The following is a 13,101-nucleotide window of genomic DNA, read 5'->3' as shown; positions in this document are numbered from 1 at the left end:
GTCACTCTTATAGTCAATCACTGACATAGTCCCCTACTGTTTCGGCAGAGGCGTATTTATTTAGGGTAATTTGAATTTTGCCTCCCTTCTCCCATTCTATTAATTTTCATAGTCATTCATTCCTCAAATTTGCTGCGCCTGTGAGCTTGCCGCCTTGGGCTATAGCCTGCTAAGCCCCCCTGTGAATACGTCTCCGTCCCTGTGAGATCCCACGGTTTGACTTATCAGGGAGGGCGATAAAAAGAAAACCCCAATTATGAATAGCGAGAGGATAAGACAAATAAGTTTGGAAAACGCAATTTGTTCTATCTTGATCTTCAAAACAAAACTATTGCGTGACCATTGTTATTTTGTACAACTTGCAAAAAACAACGTTTTGTTTGTGTACGAGTACACCTTACAACGTTTCGTAACACGAGTAACGCTGTGAGGAATCTTAAAGTAACGTATCGGAATCTTAATGACGAAAAGCCAAGGACACCACCAGAGATGACCTCCGAAACCAGAAACGCCTGCAGCATCCGCTTAACGCTGGGACATGATGATAAATAAAAAAAAAAGAAAATGCTTTAAAAACGGCATTTCTTCTTTCTTCAAATCGAGTAAATAATGACGATTCGGAAACGCACACTTTCAAAAGAAGCATAATTGATGAGTTCAAAGTTCCATTATTTTAATTTCGTTAAGTATCTGGGGAAAGGGATGAATAGACTGTTATTTCATGTTTGAAATATATGCTTGGCGGAACTTCATAACCATCTGGGAAATCCAATCAGGTTCGTGTTTTTTTTAATACGAAAAGAGATTCGGAATAGAAGTCAACTTTAACACAGGATATGGTACTTTTTGTTGGTTTTTCCTATACATCTATTGACTCACGTTTTTCCGTTCTTGCCGGATATGATTTCGTTGCTCAAGTCTAAATAATTCGCCACGCACCTACTCTACTGATTTATTCCTTTGTGTTGATAGAGGAAAATGAAATGATAACGTGCACGGAAAATATGATCGAGATACGAGGATCCGATGAAAACGATTCGACACGAAAGAGCTGAAAAGTAAGTGAGAATTTGGTTTTTATTATTAATGATTGAAAGAAAACTCCCGAGAAATATAAATTTTTGTAATTCAATATTTTTGTATGCCTCGTAAATTGTAGGATAAAGTCCAATTCGATTATAACGGCATCGAAGATGCCACGAAATTTTGTCGTTTCAATCGAGGTTTTTTTCAAGACGCATCAATTTTATCATTTTGCATTGTGGTACAAAAAATTTATACACGTTATCAAAACATTAATACATTTAATCATTCAAGTATACGAAAATTGTGCATTTTATACAAAAAAATTGAACCATTTTATAAGAAAAAATTGAACCATTTTATAAAAAAAAATTGAACCATTTTATAAGAAAAAATTGAACCATTTTATAAAAAAAAATTGAACCATTTTATACAAAAAAGTTGAACCATTTTATCAGAAAATTTATACGTTTTATCAGAAAATTTATACGTTTTATTATTTTTGTATAAAAAATTTATACAATTCGTCATTAGGTATAAAAATGTACACATTTCAAAAAAAAAATTTATGCACAAAAATTTAAACATTTATACACAAAATACATATATATATATATATATATATATACACACACTTATTTATACACAATTTTTTTTTACATTTTATCAAAAAAAAATTTGTACAAAAAGTTTTTACCGTTTATACATTTTATCAAAAATTTATATATTGCATCATTTAGGTGTAAAAATTAAAACATTTTATCAAAAAAAATCACACATTTTAACAGATCGATTCATTTCATTTTTTCTCCCACTGACGAAGGTGCTAAAGTAGCCCCGAAAGAGCTGTCTGCTGCCCAACTTGGTATATTTTTAGCTAATATATCATTGTATTTTTTGCTTTCTATAAATTTTACCATTTAGGTATAAAAAATATAATCAGAAGAAATCAAATGCTATATCAGAAATTGTTATTTCATCATGATTACGGTGACCATATTTTGGCAAGAAAAATATGAGAAACGTGGCTCATAAATACGGGATATTGGCAGTTCGGCGAAATTGCATACAGCTAGAACTCCTTAATACACTCCTTTGTATATGAAGGCGTCTTACATACAGCAAGTATGCGGTGACATAATGTCTATTTCGGGGAGGGGGGGGGGGGAGAAAAGCTAATCATGACAAATATGAGAAACGAAATTCATAAATAATCAATTTATCTCCATCCCCGATTTTAGTAAGAGTTGTGAAATAAGTTAAACCACAAAACTTGTAATATATATTTTTTGCGTTAGGTATAATAGAACAAGAGGTGATTCTCTCACCATGTACTGAGTTCTCATTCTATTTATTGCTTGGGAAAACATTATTAAAAGGGAAGCAAAAGCGGCAAAAAATGTGTCATTATATCCGAGGTCATTGCCTTCTATTGACGTTGTAAGCAAAGCTCATTACTATTATTCTCTGTAGGAATCAGTCAGGACCACTGATTATATACGTTATAGCCGAGTTGTTGTTACAACCGTAGGCACCGGAACGTAGGGGCTGAGGCCATTTGAGCTCACCCTCAATGAATTTTGTGAGGGGACTGAGCTCAATCCCCCAATAATTTCTGAGAAACTAATGCAATGCACTCTCCTAGGTACTCGCTTGAGTCCCGTATATACGGGACGACAAGCAACTTTCAAGTAAACCAAGAAACATAATGAATCGCACGATAGCGATTTCCAAACGCAAACAAAAATGCATAATAATATGCATATTAAAAACTATTTTAAATAGAGATAATAGTAAGTGCACCATATACAAGCTTATATATATATTGTGTGTGCCTTCTCATATGATAATATTTAGAGTCCGGATTAAATGCGCCAAGAAAAAAAGTGGTAAAATATGCACTAAAAAAGTTGAAATATGCACTAAAAAAGCTGAAATATGCACTAAAAATTCAAATAAATCTTTATCAAAAAATGTCGAGATATATGATATGAAATCAAAAATATATGCGAAATATGGAAACGAATCCATCCTAAATCATGCGACTAAAAATGAAAACTATAAGCGGAAAACGTGTGAAAAAAATACGCATTTGAAGATGCCAAAAATAAGAAAGTTCATAGAAATCGCTAAAATATGCGTTTAAAAATACTGAAGCTTCCCTAAAGAAAGAAAATATCTGCAAAAAGTGAAAATTGAAAAGGCCGTGGATTTTTGCAAAGTTGAAATAAAAATGGAAAATATATACAAAAAAAAAAAATTATTCACAAAAATGAAAAAAATATACGCATATTAAAAGCACTGAAGTATATCCTAAGAGAAAAGAAAAGTATCAGTAAAAGACTGAGAGATACATGCGTGAAAAATGAGAAAAAAACAGTGCAAAAAAAGAGAAAAAGTGAAAAAAAATTCATTTAAAAATACCTAAAAATTTTCCCTAAAATGAAAAATAGGCTACTCAATGGTGAAATGCTTTCTAGAAGAAATTTGATTAAATTTGAAGAATAAAAAGATTTTGTGAAGTAATAAGATTAAAAAGAAGTACAATGCGATCATTCGTGGGGGCAGTGATGAATTTTCTTCCTTGTAATCTTCATCTCTACAAATAACCAGTGTTTCGATGAATCTTGAATATGCTTGTATTCTAAAATTTCGGTGATTTTACACATTTATCCGTAGTAATTATAAAGAGTGCTAAAATATGCAATTGCATATGCACTTATGCAATGTGCATATTATCCTGGGCTCTAATAATAATGCACACTAATGATTTTTTGAAATAATATTACGACTTGATTAATTTGCTTCATTAAAACCTGGAATATTCGTGACAATACATTTATAAACAATTTGATTTTTTTTAACAGTACAATGCACTTTCAAAACAATACGTTTTCCAAAAATGCTTTCAAACAACATGTGTAACAATGCTTTCAAACAAAATCTTTTTGCGTAGCAATGCTTTCAAATAAAATATTTTTGCGTAGCAATGCTTTAAAACAAAATATTTTTGCGTAGCAATGCTGTTGAACAATAAGTTGGAAAATATTATTTTAAACAAATGCTTTTTAAAAAGTATATGCTTTCAAACAATGTTTTTTTTTTTAAATTCAGTAGAAATCCGTTATAACGACAGCTCTCAATCACGGAAAAAACTGTTGTTGTTGTCATGAACTTCTCGTTATAAGCGTATGTTTTTTTTCTTTGTAACATTAGCTCTGACAATCACCTGCAAATCACTCGTTATATAGAGATTGTCTTCATAAGCCACACTCGTTATAACGAACTTTACTGTGTGCTTTCTAAACCGTGTACATTGTTTGCAAAGTTTGCTTGCACTGCACTGAGAAATTGAATTTTCTGGATGTTATGCCGAAACTGATATTTGGAAAGTAAAGTGATTTGTCTCCTCCGGGAATCGAACCCGGTTCCCCTTGCATACCGGGTTCGATTCCCGGAGGAGACAAATCACATTTCTTTCCAAATATCAGTTTCGGCATAACATCCAGAAAATCCAATTTCTCAGTATATTTCGGGACGAAAAAATAACATCTCTTTGCTTGCACTGTTTCAAAGCATAGTATGCTTGCTAGAGTTCTTTTAAACAATGTACGCTTTTTAAACAGTGCTTTAAAACAATGCGTTGTAGAATTTGCTTTTTAAAGAACGTTCTCTTAAACAATATAAACAATGTACTTCCTAGACGATGCTTGTTAATGATATGGTATAAATATATTTTTTTCCTGTCCGAAGCATTTTGAAGGATCCATTGCTCCTTTTAAACCAGTGATTTTTTCTCAAACTTTTCTCAGAAGTAATTACATAATAATAATAATTTTTTTTTTCTGAAGAAATAATAATAATAACAATTTTATTTACATGCATTGGTTACAAACTATTGGCAAAAAGCTAAAGTTGACAACACGGAAAAACTGTACAGATATTGGTTGATGAATTTGAATCTCCGAATACAGAACACAGCAGTACAAAAAATTACATATTTAAAAAAAAATAGGGGAAAAAAGTAAATATTCAGAAGTAAAAGAAAAATGATGCATAAATATGAGCGTGCACATACATAAGTTTCACAATTTCCTGATTTCAACATGCAACACAATTAATTCTGATAATCAAACAATATAAAGCAACGATTATACAAATAAAAAGACCTGAAAATACAAGAAGGTAGTGGGGGAAAAAAACAAAAAAAAATTTGTTCGCGGACTGTCAATTTATTCAAAGAAATGTCTAAATTTTATAATATTCAAAAACCAATAGATTTTAGAAATGTTAGTTTCATAATGTTTCAGAAATTCAGGAATTGATTGATGTGTCAGGTTTTTGTCGAGGCATTTCGATCGATAATACATGTAAGCATTACAGTGAAAAAGAACATGCGACCAGGTCTTTGGGGAATTTTTATTACAAAATGTAGTTTTCGACTGGGTTTATGAGAAGCACCTTTTGATTCACGTAAATACGTTCTTTTCCGAGTCGAATTTGGATAAAAACTCTCTTTTATTTTAAATCGTTGTTATTCAGAAGAAATTGTTCATTCCAAAGTTAGATTGCACGAGGCTATACTGGGGAAATAATGTAGAATTACATGCATTTGATAAGTCTACCTGTAAACTTTGATCACATAGAATCTGAATAATTTTCGGAGTATGTTTTTTTTACCAAGTGTGGGTCCATAGATTCTTTCAGAAAACTCAAGCCACAATCGTCGAATATTCTCCTCACGAAGAAAAGCCAGTTATGTCTGTCAGGGCGTGAGTGTTTTGCCCTTTCCAACAATTGGTCAAGACATAGTCTCGGAAGTCTGTAGTTTGGCATTTTTACAATTCTAACAAAAAAGCAGAGGATAAACTTTTTGAGTAATATGGACATTCTTGGTTGACCAAGTTCTGATTATATAGCTTGGCGTGTCTTGCGGAAAGTGAAGTTGAAAGTTGAAATCAGTTGAAGTTCAGACAACTTGCTTACTACCAAAACATGCACTATTTGATAAAATGCATATTTTTTTTTTCACTTCTATTACCGCAAGTGTGTGCCCGGTGAGACCGCACCTGTCGCATGCCCCTAAGGGCGGCTCATGACGATAACCCCTCTACAATGATGTTTTTTCTTGATCCGCATATTATCTATGCATATAGGTTTTATTGTAATTATTTTACATTTTTCTTTTTAATATTTTTATATAGGCTATATAATATATAATTTTCATTTCCTTTGAACTTGTAGGTTGATTGTGTGAAAGTGACCATTGAAGACCTGTTGCTGATAGTTCACCCAATTGAGAGAGAACAGTATGATTCTTCATCGGACTTCTGCATTTTGCATAATTTCAGCAAGCTTTTCAGTCATATTCGCTGCCCCATCACCGGTCCCAAAATGCAATGAAACTTTCGTGAAAGAGGAATACGAGTTCGTACCCGACGGAGGAGTCCGAATAACGAAAGACAACTTGACACTCGCGCCAGGAGATTTCCAGGTTGACAACGGCGTCCTTTGCATAGTTACGAATTCAAAGACGGAAGCAACCGAAGAAATACAAGAACAAACGACAATCACTTGCAAAACGTGGGAATACGAACCCGACGAGTTCAGTATACTTGAAAATGGGTCCGCAATTACGATCTTCAACGAGATTTACGATAACGGTTCGTACGAGGTAGTACATGAAAATGGCCAAGTTCGTCTCTCGGCATGTGTGCCGGAGGAAGCACTCAACGATACGTTTGTGCCTTTCAGTGACAACGGTACTGATATCAGTGACGGATTGCTCACCGACATCATAATAACGCAAGTTGGAGCCATCTTGTCGATTCTGGCTTTATCGGCCCACCTCGCCATCTTCGTCATCCTCAAACCCTTGCGCAATTTTCCGTCTTGCAACTTGGCATCCTTAAGCGTGGCTTTTTGGCTCGGTTACTTCTTCATGTTAGTGGGGCAGATACCAGAAGTGTTGGGTGTCTATTGCGCCGCTTCTGCGGCCCTTCAATACTACTTTTTTTTGGCGGCCTTCCTGTGGATGAACGTCCTGGCCTTCGACATCTGGTACACGCTCAGCTGGGCAACCTACAAACTGTGTTCCTTGAGTAGAAACACTAAGCGCAGGATGTTCGTCGCGTACTCGATGTACTCGTGGACCTTTCCATTGGCTCCTGTGATTACGGCAATCGTTGCCGACAACAACAGCAGCTTCCCGGAAATGTACAGGCCGGGATTCGGCGACGAAGATTTGTGCTTCTTCACCACTGACGGGGGTAAGAAGGTTTTCTTCGTGTTTCCGGTGTTGATCCTCGTCCTGATAAACTGTGTATTCTTCGCGTTGTGCACAGCCATCATCATACGAAACAGCATCACGACGAACAGCGAGCAACAAAGCACCGCGCGCACCAATTTCTTGTTGTACGTAAGGCTCGGTATAGTCATGGGCCTGACGTGGCTCGTCGCTGCCGTCGGCGTCTTCACTGAGAACGAAATCGTTTGGTTCGTGTTCGTCACTCTCAATACTCTTCAGGGAGTGTTCGTGTTCGTTTTGTTCTCGTGCAAGAGGAAAGTGTGGTATCATTTGAAACGGAGATTCAATTTTGAAGTCAGTTTGAACTCAGCCACTTATAATTTCACTTCTTCTTCGTCTTGAGAAACTAACAGACAAACAGTTCAATTGCAGACAACTTTCTGCTAGTTTTTTGATCAGTTCTGGAGACGCTGTGCCATTGACTCATTAAGGAAAAGTCGAAACAATTCTCTCACACATGCTTTTTGTCACATCTGTACATTTCCTTTTCGTTGCTTTTCCTCTCAGTTCAGAAATAAATTATTATTTGATCAATAAATTACAGGAATTAGAACGATAAATGTATCTTCAATGTTAATTTTGATTATAAATAAGTCACTCAGCCGTCAATCTCAGGTGAGAATATTCAGAGCCGTGTAAGTGCTTAATCAGGATGAAAAAAAACAAGATACAATGATATACAGGGTAATCATGCTTAATTCCCCTTGCCGTATGGTTAACTGTTAATCCTAGAGGCATATTTCCGATTAGTAAAATTATCGAAATAACGTGTAGAACTCAGATACGTCATTCATGTTGCAAGGGGTTTGTACAGTTATTATAATAAAAAAAATTAACTTTTTATGTGAGCATCCTGTGACCAAAATCATTTTTACCGGAGGGAGGGCTTATCGGGCTATAGCCCAGGGCAGCAAGTTTAAAGTGGTGGCAGATTGGAGAAATGAGTGATATAAAGAGAATTAGTAGAATGGGTGTGTGTGAAGTGTGGCGAGATCATAAATCTGCCTATACCTAGAGGGCGGGGAACTAGATGAGTGAGTGACAAAATGAGTGTCCTCGAGAGTGTGCAAGCATGTGAGTGGCTAAAACAGTGTGTAAGCATATGAAAACCAAAAAATTTATTTGGAATACGAAGGACTGAGTGACCAAATAAAGTAACCTGGAGAGCGAAGGAACCGGTAATTGAACGACCAAAAGAGTAATCTAGAGAGCGAGGGACCAAGTCAGTGAATGACTGAAAGCATTTCCCCCATATCCTGGAGCGGGGCCCCTAGGCTGGGATCTTTTGCGCCCCCCCCCCTGTTAGACTTTTCTCGGGCTCCTTCTGTAGTTAATTTATAACGTGAAAAAGCAAAAAATGATGAGAACTGTCCCGGACCCCATGGCTAGAGACTAGTCCCCCCCCCCGTCACTGAAAGAGTGACCAAAAGAGGATTTAAGCATAGAAGTGATCGAAAGAGTGAGGGATCAGGTAAAGAGTGACCAAAAAATTGCGCAAGCATTTCAATGACAAAAAGAGTGACCAAAACAGTGTGTAAGTATGTGAGTGAGCAAAAAAAAAAAAAAAAAAAAATGACCTAGAGCGTGAGCAAGCATGTAAATGACCAAAAGAGTGATGATCTAGACCAGTGATTCCCATCGTGGGCGTTAACGCCCCCTTGGGGGCGATGGAAAGTTAAAAAGGGAAAAGGGGCGGTAGAAGCTACGGGTATGACATCGGATCCTATGGGTTAGATTGCGTTGGGGGCGATGGGAGAAAAAATTTCTGAAGAAGGGGACGATAGGACAAAAAAGGTTGGGAAACTATTATCTAGAGCTAGACCATAGTTTCCCAACCTTTTTTGTCCCATCGTCCCCCAACGCAATCTAACTCATAGGATCCGATGTTACACCCGTAGCTTCTACCGTCCCCCTGGAACTTTCCATTTCCCCCAAGGGGGCGTTAACACCCACGTTGGGAATCATTGATCTAGACTGATGGATTAGGCCAGTGAACAACATAAAGAATGACCAAGTAGTAGTAGGCCCGTAGCCAGAAATTTCGTTCGTAGGAGGACCAAAGTGATAGATTTGGCTATCTTTTCTCCTTTTTTCAGTCATTTTCTCACATTTCGGGGGGGGGGGCAGAAATATGAATTCCCCCCCCCCCTACTCGCAACGATCTTGAGTAGTAGTAAGAAAGACTCCGATCAGTGAGCTACCAAAAAAGTAACCTAGGAGTGACCTCGTCAGTAAACGACCAAAGAAATGACCAAGAAAGTGTTTAAGAATGGAGGGTGACCAAAACAGTGACTAAGAGACCTATTTATAGCATCAAAGGCTAAGCGGGTTCCTCAAATTTGCCCAGAGCGGCAAATTTAAGGAATGCGTGGTCAAGAAAATTAGACTAGAAATGGAGAAGGGTGACAAAATTTGTGTAGCACCAGCAGATGACAAAAATCATAAATTCATTCGCCTCTGCCTGTGCCCAAAAACCGAATTATTTGTTGCCCTGTTTCTCCTGATGCCAATAAAGAAAATTCCACGTTTCTAAGTGCAATCAATATTCACTGAGATATTTTAATTCAAGAAACGGGAGAAAATTGGGAAAAAAACAGCATTATTATATATTGATACGGGGTGAAATGGTTTACCCGCATTTGTGAAGCTGTTTTTTTTTTACCCTACTTTCCTTCATTTTTTTTTAAAATTAAAAACGAAGTGAAAACAAACTGAAATCTCAGCGAATATTGCACTTAGAAATGTGGATGTTTTTTGTTACCCTCAAGAGAAACAGGGTAACAACTTTGTAGTTGGGTTTTTGAGAATAGGGCGTCTCTCCGTATAAAAAGTTAACGTTTTTATTGTATAATGACTATACAGAATACAGAATGAACCGAGCACGTCTAGGCTCTATCGCTATTGCAATTTAAAATAATGACTATACAAATCCCCATGAGACAAGAATGACGCACCCGAATTCTACACGTTATTCGGATCCTTTTTGTAATTGGTAGTATGCCTCTAGGATGAACGCCAGTAAAATGCCACGCGTGCTGTTACCTATGCACCCTGCCTTACCTATAAGCGCATGTACATGAAGTAAATGATTTTTAAAAACTGGGAGGATGAAATCAAATGAAACCTCACTAACCCCCGACATCCGCTTAGGTCGACATTGATACTTATTTGGGGTATCGAGTTATCGAAGTTCCACTGTATATACGTCCCCACGCTGCTAGATATATTGATGCGCCGTTGGCAAAGCATAGGCATCTTTAACCCGTTGCTCGCGAACACCACGGTGCTTCTTGAAGCACCCAGTGCTAGTGTCCGAGTTTGTGTTCGCGAGAACTTTGATCAACCCACCTTGTACAAATTGTATTGATGGATTGAAATCATCCTGATGAATTGGTATGTCAAACTTGCCGTAAGGGCGCTCTTCTTTTGATGGTAGGTGCAGGCAGTGCTTGCGACTAGAAAAGGTTGACCACCTCTGTCTTTTTTTTTTCTTTTATAACGTGATCTTCACGTACAGGGAATTTGTTAGTGTTACTAGACATCCATGCCATACCGGGATAAGCAAAAATAACTCAAAATGCCAGAAATTTTTTTTTAATATTTGGGGAGAATGTGGGAGGGGGGGGGGGTAGGGATATGAGGTAACTTTTTCTTATCCTAAATTGTTGATTTGCGCCGTGGTTGACGACACTACCGTATGCAGTCAGACCATACTCCATGTCTATTCACGGAGGATGCCCAAGACATAATTAGTGATGCATTTGCCGGCGGTGGGGGTTGTGTGGTAGCCTAAAATCAAGAAGGTGTCCCATTTAAAAATGTCCGAAGAGTGCAGGTAGACCTACAACATGATACTGACATAACACGAAAATTCAAGCATTTCTATCTTTACTTCAAAATATGAAAGAAATATAGTGGCACCAGACCAAGAACACGTAACAAGCACGATTCTGACGTTAGGATCACTCTGGCATGTACCGATTCGTTAGAAATTCAGTAGAGGAATGCGTACAAGGTGCATGTTCGGTTAAGTAGTAGTAGTATTTTAAAATCTCCAGAGAAAATTTTTCAAACCAACATTGAGTAGATCCTTCATTAGCAGTATTAGCATCCGTAAAAAATAATTTTTAAGAGTAATTTCACTCCTTTTCAAAATTTTGGGTGGAAGTTTTGTGAAAAGAGGGGTATTTCTTTCTTTTTATTGAAAAGCAGAGGAAGAAACTCTACTAAAAAACACCTAAAATCTGATTGATTCGGGAGGAAGGAATTACTAGTAGTAAAATTTAGTTTTGATGCTTATTGGCACACACTGAAAATTACTGACATCGAACATTGCGCACTACCGACTGTTCAATATTTGATGTTCGTTGAATTAAGGCGCTCATAACTTCCCCGGTCCTTGCGTCGCCTGTGGGAGACACTAAATAGAACTTTAAGAAAACCTCTACCTACCTAAATTAAATGCACATAGAGACCTCAGAATTAGTCCTAGATGTTGTAAACATTTGGTAGAAACTCACCCATTCTCATCTGTCGGCAAAACTAATTTTAGGCAGTACCATAGTTCTCCAAAACAGAATATGCCGAAATCTGAATTCACGTCGCAGAACAATTAGTGCTACTGTAGAACAATCTGGAAGAATTTTAAGAAAAAGTGTGAAACCACTATTACGGGGATTTTCACCGCAGAACATTTCCACTCAGCCGAGGGCAGAGAACAATGCGAACAATTCTGCTTTGGAGATGCCATAGAAACGTAAAAAACGCGAAATTCAAAGTTTCCTCCAGGGCTCATCGTTCTCCAGCTTAAAACAAAAAACTGGCTTGCCTCCCCAAGTGACAGCTGTAATCTTTGAAAAGAAAAAGAGCAGAATAGGGAACTACGGTTGGGGCTATGGCGATAATACTGACACCACACTTTTGCCTAAAGATGGCGGATGAATCAGCGTTGTATTTCAAGGCTACGTTGAACGAAACAAATACTGCAATCGTATTGGCCACGTGTATATAAAATGAGCACGACATAAAAATCTGCATAAATCAGAGAGATTTTTTTCTCCCTCAGAAACAAGTAGAAAAATGAAATCATTCAACGCACTCGCAACAATTAATGATCGGTTGAAATACATTTTTACTTTAGATCGCTTCATATTACCGATTTACCGATGTCAGAAATTTGCGGTTTTTTCGAGACAGGCCTCAAGCAGAGTCCAGCAAGATCTTGACTTCAGTTTTGAAATCAAATAATCCGCATTGTTCAATTTTTCGATACATAACCTTCTCATAACCTACAAGAGAGAGGAAATATGATGGCGTAAACCGCTATTTCCGTTATAACGTATAGGTACGGAGCAAAAACGGAAGTGAACTTCATCCAATAAGAGCAACGACACTGTGATCAAAAGTGAATAAACTCCACGAAAAATGATGTAAAAAGTTTTTCTACTTCCTACTGGATACAGCAGTGTTTCTCAACATTTTTCAGCCCGTGGCTCCCTTTGGACAAATTTTTTTTCTCGTGACACCCCCCCCCCCCCAATCTTTATCCAGGGCTACCCTATCCCTCATCTGAGACTTTTCTAATTATTGAATTCAGTCAGAACTGAATTTGTAATGCAAAAAAAAAAAAAAAAATCTTAAATACGGTCGATATGCGGAACCCTGGGCTAAGCACGGATTCATTTTTCATCCCACCCAATCAGGGGCGTAGCAAGAAATTTCGTTCGGGGGAGGGACCAAAGTGATAGAACAATAGATTTGGCCATCTTTTC

The 13,101-nt window shown here is 37.1% G+C and overlaps 1 protein-coding gene across 1 annotated transcript; it reads left to right on the top strand.

Annotated features, from left to right (window-relative positions):
* The first annotated feature begins 485 nt into the window (after positions 1-485).
* On the top strand, positions 486-7,887 carry LOC149082543 (G protein-coupled receptor Mth2-like). The gene is made up of 2 exons (XM_089235792.1): positions 486-1,058; positions 6,268-7,887. The coding sequence occupies exon 2, from the start codon at positions 6,335-6,337 to the stop codon at positions 7,670-7,672; it is 1,338 nt and encodes a 445-aa protein (XP_089091918.1). The 5' UTR covers positions 486-1,058; positions 6,268-6,334; the 3' UTR covers positions 7,673-7,887.
* Positions 7,888-13,101: the final 5,214 nt, after the last annotated feature.

Source organism: Pholcus phalangioides, unplaced genomic scaffold (assembly GCF_987345545.1).
Source record: "Pholcus phalangioides strain wild (caught in Gottingen) unplaced genomic scaffold, Ppha-v1.0 ptg000009l_1, whole genome shotgun sequence".
Taxonomy (NCBI): Eukaryota; Metazoa; Arthropoda; class Arachnida; order Araneae; family Pholcidae; genus Pholcus; species Pholcus phalangioides.
The sequence above is the reverse complement of the archived record's forward strand: the minus strand, read 5'-3'. Positions and strand labels throughout refer to the sequence as shown.

What these genes read in the sequence shown, in the direction of transcription:
- LOC149082543 (XM_089235792.1), top strand. Translation starts at nt 6,335, where the DNA reads ATGATTCTTCATCGGACTTCTGCATTTTGCATAATTTCAGCAAGCTTT.